The sequence below is a fragment of the Numida meleagris genome, chromosome 16 (genome assembly GCF_002078875.1).
Source record: "Numida meleagris isolate 19003 breed g44 Domestic line chromosome 16, NumMel1.0, whole genome shotgun sequence".
Classification (NCBI taxonomy): Eukaryota; Metazoa; Chordata; class Aves; order Galliformes; family Numididae; genus Numida; species Numida meleagris.
In genome coordinates, this window is record NC_034424.1 from 8,487,948 (window position 1) to 8,504,081 (window position 16,134).

General features: G+C 45.1%; 1 protein-coding gene across 9 annotated transcripts in view; it reads right to left on the reverse strand.

Moving 5' to 3' along the window:
- Window positions 1–15,821, reverse strand: part of TTLL11 (tubulin tyrosine ligase like 11) — a 52,437-nt gene extending 36,616 nt beyond the window's left edge. For 8 of the 9 annotated variants that reach the window (XR_002443666.1, XR_002443665.1, XR_002443664.1 and 5 more), the window contains exons 1-6: window positions 15,489–15,821; window positions 10,347–10,443; window positions 8,730–8,863; window positions 3,207–3,782; window positions 2,510–2,605; window positions 1,856–1,974 (exon numbers count right to left, since the gene is read on the reverse strand). Coding sequence is in view for 2 of the 9 variants with exons in the window: in XM_021414098.1 (XP_021269773.1) it covers window positions 1,856–1,974; window positions 2,510–2,605; window positions 3,207–3,782; window positions 8,730–8,863; window positions 10,347–10,443; window positions 15,489–15,803 (1,337 nt within the window). In the remaining 7 variants the exon portion in view is untranslated. The remainder of the gene's footprint in view (window positions 1–1,855; window positions 1,975–2,509; window positions 2,606–3,206; window positions 3,783–8,729; window positions 8,864–10,346; window positions 10,444–15,488) is intronic. The other variant, XR_002443667.1, reaches the window with a different exon arrangement.

Here is a 16,134-nt window from a genome sequence, read left to right on the forward strand (position 1 = left end):
GGAGGGAGAAAACAACAATGATTTGCATCAGTGATCATCTTAATTAAACAGCTGTTTACATAAGTAATGTTGATTTACTTCATACGCTGCTTGGTGTCAACAGACCGTTCATTTAACTGTGCAAGTTTCCTTCAGGCTCAAGTCACTTCTCCCACCTCCAGCAGGCTGCACACAGCACCTCTGCTGCAAGCAGGCAGCCCGCAGCAAATTGAGTACTGCTATGCTTTATACAAGTTGTTGGGTTTGTTTTGCAGAAACATTATGGAGCACAGTGCAGCCCCTACGCTGCGTTCCTGTGCGACGAGGTGGGCACAGCCAGCTCTTCTGACCACACTGGCTGCTGCAGATTGGCTAAAAACACACACTGCCATCGCTTCCTGGGCACTGTGAAGGGACAGCCGGCTCTGCATGACACGTACCCAACTACATCCTGCTCCTTCCCTTCCTCTTGGGTTTTGTTTTGCTCCCTCCTGATGATACGATGAGCAGCTGGCACCAAAGCTCTCCCCTAGATCATAAACTCAAGTCAAAGGAGCAAACGTTGCTGACAAAGCCTAAGCTGGAAAAAACACCACTGTAATTCAAAATCTAGCAGTGACAGATGTTCCACCCAGAAATCAACAGTACTGACCATCACCAGCCTCTATTTATTTACTTCAGTGTATTAATAGGACAAATTCTGCTATTCCTGCTGCCGAGCACAATTAGATTAGAAGTACTACAACGACAGATAAAATACTATCAGCTTTCTACATCCAGTCAATTATCCTTGCCCAGCAAACTTACATGGATGGCATTTCTCTGTAGCTACCGGTAGAAACATCTGGAGAAGGAATGGAGGAGCACACGTTAGAACTAGCAGAAAGGCACTGAAAAGAGTGTGAGAAAGGATACAAAACAAAAGCACTGCAAAACCATGTGAGGACAAGGCAAAAGCAAGTGGGGCTCAGTTCTTATCTCAAATGCTTCTACTTTTGTGTAAATCTTCACGGGCAATCAGAACGAGGTCATCCCTCACTTGAAGCTTACAGTAAAACCACGCCTTTCTCAAGAAGCCCCAGGAGCCAGCCCATTCAATAACAAGTAGTCGGAAGCAGGAGGGGTAAATCCCAGCTGAACACATATGGAAGTGTCACACATGAATTCCTGCATATCCATACAAGAAGTTACAGGAACATCACCCCACGCAGTAACAAACGGGATTGACTTAAGGCGCAGGTATGCAGATATTCACCAACAGATCAGCCTGAAAAAAGCAGCATCACTGATGAATTCTCGCTGGGAAGAGCCCATGGTTTGTCTCATGGCTGACTAATCCTCTTCTAAATTATTTAGCAGTCAAAACATATCAGAGAAGAATTCTCAGTTGAATAAGCTTCCAGACACACGCCAGCATTCTCCAGCAATTCCTTTTTGTAATCATCACTTGCCTTTTTTCCAGATATAATAGGTAATTAAATGAATGCCCAACATTACATCAGTGTTAAACAAAACAAAGCAAAGTTGCATAATTACAGGCTAAAAGGAGATCTTGGAGTTCCACACACTGAAGTAACCCTAAGGGTGAAGGTAACACAGTACAGACAGACATCCTACACGCCGACCCACAACCTCTGTGTAGCATTGCCTTTGGGAAAAGCTTGATCTTTTATAGTATTAAAACAATACAGAACTTGTAAATACTGTCTGTCATGTCTTGTTCAGGGCACTCTTTAGCATGCATTAAAGAAACGTTCCTATACAATTCTTTTGATTACTTCTTTCTACAAATGGACAACAAATGTGCCCTTGAAATCACAGAACATGAACAACATCTTTAAGCTTGCCACTAAATGACACAAGTCAAAACACTTACTGGGTATCTTTTCTCTTTTTTTTCTGAGGGTCCACCAGACGAAGAGTATCTCTGATAACAGCTACTTTCACTTCTTCATCAACAGGACTTGGGACATTTTCAAACACCCCAGGGGAGAGCTTTAATTTAGAAAGGGATGGAATTATTCAGGGTAGAACTGAGGATTATTGACTCTACATCTTCTCAGCCCTACATATACCACATATGTTTTAAATACAGAATGACAGATAACAAAATACTTCTTAAAGTATAAGCAAATACCTTAATATTTTCCGTATGATGTTACAACAATTTTAGCAAATTTCTCCAGTAACCCAAAATTTAAAGAAGAAAGATTGCTGCCAATATTACCATTTATATTATACATACAAACGTGAAAAAAAAAATTTAGCAATCCTCTAAATACAGTTAAGAAAACTGCAGGGGATGATGAATAAATGTATTTACGACAAAGACGATGGAGAGCTTTCACTGTTCCAATAAGTCATATTTCAAGGGTATGAGATTTGTAATGATTTCAAAGCAGAAAATTACAGAGAGCTTTGGAGTTTTCATATTAGCAGACAGCCTTCATATCTCAAACAAGGAAAAAGACCAGAAAACCAACCCTAAACAATTTCATTCCCATATCACTGTCATGTTGAGAGGCCTTACCTCTTGCTCGTGCTCTATTCTCATGCTGGGGTTTGCGTTTACTTCTAGCAACATGGGCTTCAAGTTTTTCATCAGGAGAATGTCAAACCCTAAAATCTGCGCATAACAAACAGCGTGTTACTTTCCTTCTATTTAAGGTGTTCTTCTAGAGAATGCAGTGCTCGTCCAAAGGTCAGCGTTCGTGTGGAAGAACCATTTGAGGGACAGAAGAGAAATAACTGAGAAACAAAAAATACTGCTGAATAATTACTGCAGCCATGTGTCTTTGATCCTAACTGACCCTAATATCTACTTTCATACTACATCCACCTCTAAATAGTGCATCCATCAACACAGAATTTCAGCATTTATCACAACTGGGTCTCAAAAACTGCCATCATCACTGCTGCATTAGGCAACTGCAAAGCTTCTCAAAGCTGTATCATCCAGAAGCTGGGAACTGGAGTCAATATTGCTGCTAATGATCAATAGCCATTGAAAATCCTCCACAGTAACATAGGTCGACTGACAGATTTCTCAGGTAAAACTTGGGTAAGGAGAACCTAAGCTGTGAACTCATACAATGCATTGCTCAGGCTGCATCGCCATTCCTCCTTCCACTACATCTAACAAGTGATCAGCAACAAAACAAAGGACACATCCAGAAAGTGAATCCATGCATAGAAATAACTGCGTTCTTGACAGAATTCCTACCTACCTGGAAGCAAGTTGGCCCAGGCTTTCCTGCTGGTATGTCAGACTGATAGTAAACTTTCAGTTCTGGTGTCAGTGCAATAATTGTTTTAATCACCAGTGAAATTATATCTGACCAAACCTTTTTGACATCAGCTCCTCTGGAAGACAGTCTGCATAGAATGCTTGAGAAAGTCCTCTTGCTGCCAGTGTTTGCGTTGTCAGAATGGATGAAATTCCCACTATGGATATTTAGTGAGTAGTTAGTTAAGTGCATAAAAACCTGGTGCAAATTTTTTAGAGTGGGCTCTTGATACGGCTCTGTACAAAATCTAGAAAGTCCATCTTTGGCTATATAAATCTCTAAAGGTTCTAAGGATTTCAGTAAGACATAAAGACGAATATCAAACTTCAGCTTGTCAACAAGCAGTGGTTTGCAGATGTACTCCTGGACCACCGCCGGGCGGCTCTGCAGGCTGCCAGCCAGCCTGACATCACTGGGGTCTTTAATGAGGTAGATTCCATCCCCCTGGCACCCGCCATCAGGTTTCACAATGAAAGTGGGCTTCCAGGACGGATCGCTCTCTTTCATCACACGAACCTAGAAGGAAAATAATTAAACTGAAGGATGCTAACTGGGGGACAAAAGGAGCTGGTGTTGTGAAAGGCAGAAAATTACACACGTTAACAAAAAATAAAGTAGCACAATCGCATCACAATGGTAGGAAACACCATATCAAAAAAATGTAGAAGATAAACAGTGGTGACAAGCATAAAACTAAATAAAACAGACAAGAGTAGAGAGCTACTAGTGCAGATACAAGGACATTTTCTTGAACATGGCATTGTATAAACAATTCCAGGAACTTCTTTTCAATGTTATGCACCAATTTATGGAATGAAATGCCATGTAACTCACCAGGTCCATTTTACAAGGCATTCATGAAACTGTAAAGTTAAAATTCTGTGCTGCATTTCAAAATTATTGACAAAGGAAGGCACCTCGCTTATGGAGATATCCACGCAGACAAACAATGCAGGGAGAAAAAAAGGAAGTAAGAATTTCACACAGGTAATATCTTTTTCTACCACTGAATATTTTTCAGGCAGATACCCAGTGTTAGTAAATCTGGAGCATACTGAGCCATATACAGATATTAAGAAAATACCACGAATTTACTAAATAAAACATACAGTTTACGCCTCAGTTGCTACCTACCACTCCTCTCCAACATGAACATTTTTTCTAAATTGCAGCAGAATTCCCCTCCGGCCCGACATGCAACTACTCGCCTTCCATTCAATGGAAGAGAAAGAAAACCTTATCACCACCTCAACAACTCTTACCAGTGGCTTTGATTCCTATTAAGAAAATCTGTTCTTAAACCACCACGATGCAGATGCTTCCGTTAGATGTACATAGTGTGACATCAGGAAGGAGGAAAGCTGGGGGAGAATTTGACAAATCAAAACCTTTGGATGAATCTGCACAGCACTCCACACCTCAAGCTAGAGCAGATGTTCACCCAGCTCAGGCATTCACCATTCCTGTGCTGGTACAGCGTGAAACACAGTGCACTCTAGTGTATGAGCCTGCAAACAGCCAACACCAGCATCCACACTGGTGTAACAAACTTTAAAAGGCAAAAATGCTTAGAAAAGTCAACAGTCAGAATACATTTAACCTCCCTCACAGAAATGGCTTCTGCTCTGCAGATTTCTTAAAAATGGTGTCAAATGCTCTTCATGCTAACAAGCTCTCTGAACAGAAGCAGCCCAGAAGCAGAGGATGCTCCGGCTGTAACAGCCCGGCCCTCCCTGCCGCAACAACCGGGCAATGGCTTTAAGGCACCGAGGGCACAAAGCAGCAAAGAAAAAGCAACCAGTTGCCACAATCAGCAGAATGAAAGAGGGAAAAGAAAAAAAAAGGAACACAGGAAAAGGTGGGTGGCAGTAAGAAAACTGAGGTTCTCAGGCAGAACACTGCAGCACCTGTTCAAGCAACTGATCCACGCTAGAGGTGCACCTCTGCTACTGGTGATGCTTCCAAGGTCTGAAGGACTTCTGGCTCTTTTCAATCCAATTATTTATGTTTATGAAGAATCCCATTACTAAAAGCCCTCCTACTAACTACGGCAGAAATTCAAGATTAATTATTTAGACCAGGACTTCTCTCACGGACAAGCATCACACCAGCAGAACGAAGATCCTCCTTCCATTAGGTCACTCCAAGGGACAAAGCACCACAACGGAGATCAGGCTTACATAACCTACTCGTGGATAAACAGGTCCAAGTAGATCTGCGGCCTTAACGTGCAAAGAAGGAAAGCAGGGTTTATCTCCTGGCCTTTTTACCAGTAAGGAATAATCTTCTCATTACGTGATGCTATGCCCATACCGGAGGATTCTTTCTAGCTCTCACTTTGCTAAAGTTAGCATACCAGAAGGGTACGTGGCTAATCTTAAACCTCCACAACTACACGTGCTCTTCTGTGATTCAAGCTGTACAAACAAAGAGCCAATCATGATCTGCTGGGGCAGAAATAACACAGAACCTCTGTGAAGCGAGCAGGGAGATCTGCCTGCTGCTCTCGCCTATCCCTCACGCCTCAGGCTACTTCTGCTCTGCAGCAGCAGCACTTATTCAGAAAAAGACAGTGCTTTCTGGGGACTGTTGTTAAAGATGGCACGGCAACCTGCTTTTGAAATTCTGCATTTTAACCATCGTTGATTGCTGTCTGAGGTCAGAGCAAGACGCGCGTTTGCTACAAAGGGAGGCCAGGACACTGTAAAGTCTAAATGCCACGTGCTCCCTACGCGCTAGCGTCAAGAAATAAAAGGCAACACATTTCCCTGATTTGTCATCTTGTTTGATGAAGAGAACACCACATTTTTTCTGACCAGCAAAGACAGCAGGAGAGTCATAGAAGAAATCGGCCAGAGAACAGACAACTTGCATTGCAATCTAGACTAACAGAGGAGGGATGTAACATACTTCAGTTTGGGGTTTACGTTCTTGCTTTTACATTAAAATCCTTGAGATATTTAATGCAGTCATGTTTCCACAAAGTAGCACAAGGATACACAAAGGACAGAGTAACCCCACTGATTCAGTAAGGAAGCCATTCTAAAGAAAAAAAAAAAAAAAAGACAATATTATTTGCAGGAAAGGTCTTAATCAAAGCCAGACAAGTTAATTTAATATGATGGTTCCTTGCATTGTGAAAGAAGATCAATATCTCATGCTCAACTCTTTCAATTTAAGGGCAAAGGAAATTATTTTCCGAGGTACAGGCGAGGCCTCCCGCAGCTGCAGGCTTCAGCACGGTGCACACGCTCCCTCCAGCTGTCCTCCTTCCAGGCAGCTACACAGGTGTGCTTCCAGATTGGGTCAGGAGTGTTCCAGATATTGCTGAGGCCTTCTAGGCCATCAAGACATGCCAGAGAGAGTATGGGTGGGAACAATAACCCAGAGTCAGTCCATTTGTCAGCAGACTGACTGGCTTGAAGAACACTGATGTTCCTGATATTCAAGAGCATCCCTGAACAGCCATCTTCATGTTCACCACAATCCCCTCAACTACATTCTTTACAACTCACATTATGAGGCAGACCGAGAAATATCAGTCACAGAACAAAATCCATTCGCATGAAATATTTCTGTGTACTTAGCTGGACAGAAGGAAACTGTCTTTAAAAGCACGCTAGCCATTGACAGCCATCAGCAAGAGGGCAGCCAGGTGTCCAGCAGTGTGAAAATCAGATTCAGCTGCAGGTTTTCCTTTCCTGAGGAAAACACTGGCTGAATGAAATAGTGGTCTGAAAAAATACATAGGATGGGTTCTCAGATTTGACAGCACCAAGAATAGACTATTCATGTCTGTAACTAAGAGGTACCCAACAGCTGAAAACCTGATTAAGCCACCAAAAATACCCAGCGCTGGAAATTAGACTGTCCAAATTAGATTCTTATTAAAAATTAATCACACTAGGCCTATTCATCATCCTCACAGACAACAGAAAGAAGGCAATATGAGAGCAATCACGGTCCTAATTTGAATCCCAAGCTAGTTATTTTTCTGAAATTGGAAATTCCTATTAAAAATGAATTCTTATCGCACAGATTCCACTAGATTCTTCTGTGAAAGTGAAGGGATGATTACTGCAGCTCCCAGGAGATGCGTTTATCTGTAAATCATCTTCCGTTATGGGGACACGTTAATGGAGATGTTTTAGAAGATATAACATAAATATTTAAAACACACAAATAAATATTTGCTAACTAAAATCAACTTTTAACCCCACGTTAAAAATGCCGCCGCCATCTCACTTTAATACGAACGACAATAAGGGACCTACATTTTGTTGGTGCTTCCCAGCACCTGAAGCTCATCCACAGCAAAGTTAAGAGCACAGCTCTGCCCATGATGACCGCCTCTTAAAGCACGGAAGATAAACCTGAGACTGGCTGTAGTGTTTTCTAGCAGGAGGAAGATACAAGGGACAGTGAAAAAACGAAAGGGCTGACAGTGCTTTTGGTTGGTACTACTTCTTGTTTTACAGGACTTACATTACAAACTTGCGTTAAGCTAAACAAACTCTTACAACATAAAATGTAATGTTTGATAACAAGAACAACGCTCCTCTCAAACACAGATGGAAAAACATATGCAAAGGAAACTCCTCGGAGCGTGGTGCTGGACATCTGTTATTCTTGGAACAAAAACCAAATTGTTTCCACTCCAGCAAGCGTTCAGCCGGAGCAGCACTTACCCGCAGTGCCACCTGCTGACAGCGCGTGTCTGCAGAGCCCACTGCTCAGCCACCAGCACCACGCAACTGCGAGGGGCACAGCTCCCAGAAGAGCCCCTGCTAAAACCACAGCGCCCCATTTTGAAGGTTTGCTTCCAAGTTCTTTTCACTTACCTACCTGCCATGGCTAAACTGATCATTTACACTCCTTTTACTCCTTCTAAAGCAATAAAGGTGATGTACTATTGGGATTTTGTTCACTTCTACCCATACTTGCGGTGCCACAGCAGAGCCCAGCACACTCGAAGAGTCTACATATAAAGCTGTTTAAACAAAGAAACAGCTTGATGAGATTTAAACAAGCAATTAGGAAGATATGAATATACTTAACAGCACAGAGTACAAATCTCTGCTTTGAAGAATTTAAATGAAACAGGCAGGGCAGACAAGAAACTCTACAGACATAATGGACCTGATGAGATACCACGTTCCACACACCGCTGGGCTGGAACTTGCTCAGCCCTTTTACACTCAGTAGAACACAGAGGCTAAGGGTTACATTTCTACCACGTTTAATTTTCAGACAACACTTCCACTATTGCAGAGAAGCATTGCTGTTCTTAAGTCTGTTCTAGAATATAAAAATTAAAAGCAGTTCATCCTGACCATATCCAACCTCAAGCAAATCAAAAAAAGATGTCATCCTCAGCATCTGAAGCGTGATTTTCAATAATCTGGTAAAGAATTACATGGGGACAACATACAAGTTATGCTGTTCTGAGTCAAAGCAGCCTACCTCAGTCACAAAGAGGGGAAATTCCTCGGGCAGAATCCAGGATCGAGGATAGAAGTTATATTCTGTAGGAAACAGATCTTGCATCGTTCTCACTGCCCGGCTCAGCGTAACTTTACGCACCATCTCCGTCATGCCTGGGAAAAACAACAGTATTGAAACGCAATGAGGAATCTGCACCAAAGTCCCATCCTGAAAATGAACTGTCACATCACTGTTCACCCTATGTCAGCCACTAAAGCCATTGCTTTCAATAAAGCCAGAAAAACGTTCAGAATTTAAATTTGACAAAAATACTTGTAGCATTTCCCAGACTTATTCCATAATGTATGTATTACTCTGGGACATAAGAAAAAAAATCAATTAGTCATCCAAAACTTCGAGTAATAGATGGAAAGCTTTAGTCTTATTATCTTTGCCACAATCCAAAATTACTGCCTGCCCCGGCCTGCTAACATTGCAGGAAAGGGACCACTTTGTGTTCGCTTCACATTCATCTACGTAACTGTGTCAGAACAGGTTGGTTTGGGAGCAGCAGAACTTGGAAAGCCTCTTTCCTGCAGCTTCCAATCTCATGCTTGGATCATACCACGTCCAGATGAGTGCAAGCTCTGGACTAAGCTTCTCCCAAGACAGAGGCATTCAGGGTTACTCTTGGGTGTCAATGACACGCTTCCAAACATCTCAGCTAGGTTCAGGCTACAGCTCCTTTCTCAGTGAGAGAAACAGCTGGGGGCTTTCTTCACTAGACCTCTTCTTCAAGAGAAGAAACTTAGTAAAACCCAGCATCCAGATACAGCAACATTCCTGGAGATCATTTCCACTTCTGAAGGACAATATTCTCTACTCACCTACCACGTAGAAGCCAGAATGCAGCAAGAGTAACGTTCATGTAACACTGAGATTTAAACCACCAGAAAATGATAACATCTTATATTTGAATGTGAAATACCCACAGACAGGAAGAAGTTGGGTAAATAGAGCATGAAGTTTGATGTCTGTGGTTTCTCACTCTCACAGCACACTAACAGCAGCAATAAATCTGAAGTAAAGGGCTTAGATAAGTCAATACCTAAGCTCTTAGCCCTTATTTAGAGAGATCTCAACAGGGATTAAAAGAGGAAAAAAGGAGCTTAATAAAAGTGGAATAGTCATAATAAGCTGAGGGCTGGCATGAACTCTTCAATATTAAAAAGACATTTGATGAACTCTGCTTTGAGCTTCTTTCTCAGCTGGGCGTAGGAAACAAAACAGATTATTTCCAGTTTGGAAAAGAGAAAAGATATAGCACTGTTATAAGCGTTAGATAACACACAATAGCTGCATACTTATTTCACTTCAGTAATAACCTAACACACAGCTTCCCACATAAATTCATAGACAAAGTTTTCTTTTCATCAAAACCTCTCGTTGTCCGAAACAACTTCCAGCTCACAAATTGTTCAAGATCCACGTTCTGATATTCACACCCCACACTAAACACGATTCACCTACCAAAAATAACACGCTACAAGTCCTACCAGCCGGCAGGGAGATGAGTCACGTAAAGAACAGCACACAAAGTTCAAGCAGTCCCGTTTTTAACAGCACTTGTTCAAAACAGACCCAGAAATAACGTACCTGGAAACTTGTTGACTTGACCTGAGAATATGTAATTATCATGAAAGGATACTCCATGCCAATAGATATCGCACGGCAAGCGTCTGCCAAAAGGGAACTGGAAAAGAGGTGAGAGAAGTTCTGAAGCAAACTGGCCACAAATCCTTCACGTCTCATTTCTCTAAACGCTCCCATTAAGCACAAACCGTCCAAGAACAGCGCAAAAGAAAACATGCTGTGTATTTTGGTTGCAAAACAGAATACTTCATCAGTTCAAGATGCTGAAGTTGAGGATGTTACACCGGGAAAGGTTTATAAAAACTACAAACAACTGTGGCACGTGCTCTGAGAAATCTAGAGCTTGCTATCAACTACAATTAAGGAATGACTCGTTTGTAATGTAAAATACTGCTACAGGGAATGAAGTTAGTTAAGAAGTTCTTATTTCTAGAATGTGAAGGCCCAGCAATAACAAGTGGCTGCCACTGGGAAGTAAACAAACTCTGATAATGCTCTTGCTTGGGTTTCCTTCTTCCTTTCCAGTTTTGGGAGTGACAAGCAACCATCAAGAGAAAAAAGAACAGGAGGTCTCAGAGGAATTGTCCTTACTAGCCCCTAACAAATCAACTTCTGTTCTTAAATATATCATAACGCAAAGAACCCCACAGGCTGTATTTTGTTATATACATACTGAGCCAAAGCTCCCTCAGCCCTGGCCCCAGGAGCGGCCCCGCTCCCTGCTCAGGGCCCAGATGCACCCGGTCAGCATTGCTGATGTAAGTTAACAGCAACGGGCAGCTGCCATGAACTTCCCGAACAAGCAGGGCCTGCACTGGTGCCCAAGGTGCAGAGCATTTAAAATGGATACTCAAGACAAGATACTTAAACAAAGTAACAACACATTTATACATGTATATTCCTTTCTGGTAGCAATAGTCTGTAATTAAAAGGAAAGCTCACAATTCAACAAACCATTTGCTGAGCTTTCAACTATTCGGGACTAAAGCAACGATTTCAGCTACATTAAGGATAACTGCAACTGAAGAGCTTCTCCCTTTCACACAAGACTTCACCGCAGATGGTAAAGCGTACAGCTTCCTTCCAGCTGTCTGCTGCAGCCACAGCAGGAAGCTCTGTGACAGCAGGTGCCCTTCTTGCCCTGCTGGCTGTCCCAGCCAGGCCCCTGCAGCAGCCCCCAAAGCCCCGGCAGGACTTGGGCTCCCTCTGCTCCCAGGTAGGGATGCTGCACTTCTGACCACAGCCCTTTCAGGACATGGAAGCTTCTGAGTGAATTACTTCCCCTGTTTGCTACTTTAATTAAAACTTCAGTTTTTTCAGTGAACGCCTTTGAAAAAATTAACCTAGCTTAGCAACACGTTTCCTATTTCTGTCACATAACTATTTCCTTACTCGTAGGGATGAAATACCCCATAGAGAGGAGACAGAGGGCTCTTTGCTGCTTTCATTACTATTCAGCTTGCAAAAACTGTTTTTGTAGAAGTGAAAATTAATTCTGTTCAGCTCTGAAAGACAATCAGTGGCCTCAACCTCTCCTCAGGTGCACCCAGAATACAGATGCAGCACGAGGTCTCACGCAGCCCTTCCCGCTAAAACCTGAACTATTTATTTATTTATTTAATGAAATTGAAATGAAAGGAACAGAATTTGCATTTATATAACACCTTTCATCTGCTGAGGATATCAAAGCACTTTACAAACACCGCACAGAAATCATTTTGCAGCAGATGAAGAGTACACACGTCCGGGCTGGGAAGTGGAACCCGTTCAGCCCCGAATCAGCGATTCAGATAGCACAGCAGCTTCTCCACTTCTGACAAATCAAGATTATTTGGATTTATCCAACACCGGGATCTAATTCATCTCCTGAATAAGCTGGGAGGGATTCTTCATCATCTGCGCTATACTTTTGCATAAGAATAGTGTTTGGAAAGGAAATGACGAGTCAGGTTGTTTGACCCACTCAGGCGGTGCTTGGCAGACAAAATTAATTGCATTTGGGTAAATTGGGGCTCCCTGCCCACGCCCAGCCCCTGCCCCAGAGGCGTGCAGTGGCACGAGGACGCAGGGTGCCCACAGCTGCAGCCTGCTCCTCCAGCCCACGCTGCCTGCTGCTCCCCAGCCCCACAGGGCCCTTCTGAAGTCTCTTTTATTCAGAGGCGGAGGGCGTTCGTCAGGGAAGGCCAAGAGGAGGCCACAAAGTGAACGGAACCGTTGTCCCAGCTGTGACACAATGAATCATCCATCACAGTCAAGTTGCCTGACAGCCCATTTCTACCTTTTGATTGGAAGCCAATAATTTAAATTGTCCCACGGGTCACATCACTCCGTTCCATCACATTTAATGACAAGTTAGATGACTTGTCTCCTCGTCAGAGTCCCCGAGCACCACATTTCCAAGTATTCCTCTGCCTCCACGCAGCGACCCCAGCAGCGAGGCAAACAAAACTCCAAATGCCACGACAGCAATGCCCAAGACATCCACTTCCTCCGTTCTCCTGGTAATTGAAAGTCACTCAAAGAAATAATTTGTTGAGTGAGGAATAAACTCAGGATGCCTGTTATTTCATCGGGCACATCGCATTCACTTACAGAATGTGACACACCGCCTCAGCCAGTCCCAGCCAGCACCGCCAGGGACCGGGTCCCCAGCACACACGCTCTGAACCCCGCAGTGCTGGTTGGGAGGACCCCCCCTGTGCTGCAGGACGGGGCTGTCCCAGCCAACAGTTCAACTTCCTCAGAACTTCACAGCTGGAAAGCAGCTTGGGGCTTTTCTTTGATTGCTCCTGTTCCTTCCGACAGAGCATTCCCAACTCTTTCACCTCTCCCTCACGCACCAGTGCCACAGAATAAACTCCTCATTGGTATCAGCCACGCTTAAAGTGCTCCTCTCTCTCCATTTTTTCCCCATTTTTTTCCTTTGAGCTAATAGTGGCATTTATGTTAATTTACTACAGTGAACTACTAACACGTGGACAATTCCACGAGCACACGGTGCGCTATGTGTTACTTGCACAGAACACCAGGGAGCACCTCGCAGTAACAGCCTGGAACTGAAACGAAGCTCCTCTGGCAAATCAAGGCACCTACAGAAAGGAGGTGTCAGAATGTACAACTTACATAAAAAAAAAAAGCTCTCAAAAGCCTTTATGACACGGCATAATGCTATGCATCAGACAACAGGTATCAGCATAAAGGAGTCCACCTCAAAGAGCCTGGTTAAACAGCTCCTGCCCAAGAAAATACTGAAGACAACAGGCCCAGCAGCAAACAGAGAGAACAGAAACAAAATGAAAGCAGCAATGGGAAAAGCAGTGACAGGAGTGGTGAGAGAGAAGGACCACAGACACCAAGGCAAAGCGATCAACTTGAGAAGTGTGACAGAAGGGAAAAGAGCAAAAAAACAGCCCCTATGACATCAGTATTGCAATGGATGTATTAATACTTGCCTAGTTTTTTCACATTATTTTTATGGATCAAACAAGAAACTATGTATGTGTTCCCTCTACTGGTTCTGCTGTAACAGTGAAACTATTTCCCAGGCTCTTTGCCTGTCAGTGATATTGTTTGAGTATCACATTACTATATTTCTATAACATTTGAAAAGGAAAGAATTCAAAACATTATGCAACTTGACCCAAAGAGTTTCCCTTGGATTTCTCTTCCACAATGCAAACAGCACTAGTTACAAGACATCACTAATAGTTTCACTTCATTACTCCACCTTCTAGGGCGGGAGGGTCCAAAAGATGATCTGATTTGTACCCTGATACAAGAAAATACTTTCTTGACAAAAGATAATACCACGTTCATACATATTGACTGCTTTACTATATGCAGCAGAGCATTTTACAGACATGCATCTCAGTGATTTGTTTGGGAAGGGTGAGTTATTGGCCACCTCAATTGTACAGTCAACAGCACACAATGGAGAAACTACCAAATAAAGAAGAGTAAGGAGGGACCAGAAGAGAAGCGACAGATGAAATGGAAAATATTGACAGAACTATTGGATGGAGAAGAAAGGATATTGAGGAAGGCAGCAAACACAAAGAGATTAAGTGACGCCAAAATCGCTACTGTGGATGCAGAGTGGGAAGGAGAATGCTGGCAACATGGATCAGATACACAAAGGAAGAACAGGAATACACAAAACAAAGTCAGTCTGTAGGGCAGGAAACCACACGTGAAAAATGCAGGGGCAAGATACGCACAACAGTGAAATCTCAAGAAATGAGAAATTTAACTGGTAAATACAGCTCATTGCCAACCAAAGCCGTGAGGGTGACTTAAACCAATGCCTCAGAAACACCCATGGAATGGTGCTGATATTCCAAGCATAAAACTTGGCCAAAAGCACAAAAAAAACCAAAAAAAAGGAACCCCCTGCTCTGCTGCCACTGGGCAGAACGCAGAAGAGCTGCTGACAGACACCCCGTGGGCCAACTTGCAGTTGCACACCTCCAGCACACTGTCACCATACTGCAGAAGGAGCAGAAGGTGAGAAGCGGAGGTTTCATAGCTTTTAACTCTGAGATCTGGGGCGATACAGAATGCACCGTCTGCCCCACACTGCACTGACTAATTGTGAAAAGCACCAGGTGCACAGAAACATTAGTTTCTCATGAGGCTGAAGGAGGAGCCGGGACAAGGCAGGGACCCCGAGGACAGCGTGCCACGGCCACACAGAGACATCTCAGCCCGGATTTCATCCCCGCTCCGTGCCCCCCGCCTTCCCCTCCCAAATGCACTCTCAGCGCTCTGCTGCTTTCACAAGTTTCTGGAGATGCCCCCAGAAGCAGCCTCAGCTCCTACAGAACTATTTATAAAGTAACGGGGGAATAATCTTCACACTTCAAGAACAGCCTAACGTCTGCAGTAAGACATACATTAGAAATCCAGGATTTAATTGAGGAGCTGCAGGACGCGAGGTTTGCTGCCGCTCCCATTCCCCCCACCGCCAGGGCAGCGCTACCACAGGCGCTGAGCCCCACGCCGTGCCCTCCCCGTGCAGTACGGCAGAAGAACCGAGCTGCCATGTTCGCCGGGGGCTTTAGGAACGCTCCACTCGCGCTCAGGACGCGGCGGAGCGCGGCCGCAGTCTGCCGGGCCCCGAGCGAAGCCCCGCGGAGCCGCGCTCACCTCCCTCCAGCGCAGCTGCCGCAGGCTGATCTTCAGGGCCTCCAGCGACGTCTTGGCCTTGGAACTGTCCACGGTGACGCGGGGCCGCCTGCCTGCCCGGGCCCCCCGCTCCTCCGGCCCGCGCCGTCCCCTGCCCCGCGCTGCCCGCCCGACTGGGCCGTGACCGCGGCTCCGTTCCGCCGCCGCCTCCTCCCTCGCCTTCCCGGCGGGCTCGCCGTCCTGCGGTCGCTCGGCGGGGAGCGCCGGGGACCCCGGGGGTTCCTCCGCCTCCCGGGCCGGGGCGCAGCTCGGCGGCGGGGCCCCGGCCGGCTCCATCCCGCGCCGCCTCGGCCCAGGCCCGCCCCCCGCGCGTTGCCATGGCGGCGCCGCGGCCCGTCAGGTGGTTCCCGCGCTGCCTCCGCCCCGCAGGAAATGACGTCAGACGGCCGCCGCGGCCATCTTGGGAGCGGGCAGGGGCTGCCCGCCCCTTCCGGGAGCCATTTCGGAAAGGCGTGGGGCGGGGCGGCGGCGCCATCTTGGAATCGGGCGGTGCTCGAGGTGTGTTCTGGCAGCGACGCCTCCGTCGGGCGCTGCCTTTGTCACCCCCCACCCCGCCCTCGTCAGCCGCTGAGCGGAACGCGCGGGGCCACAGCCGCTCGGTCCTCGA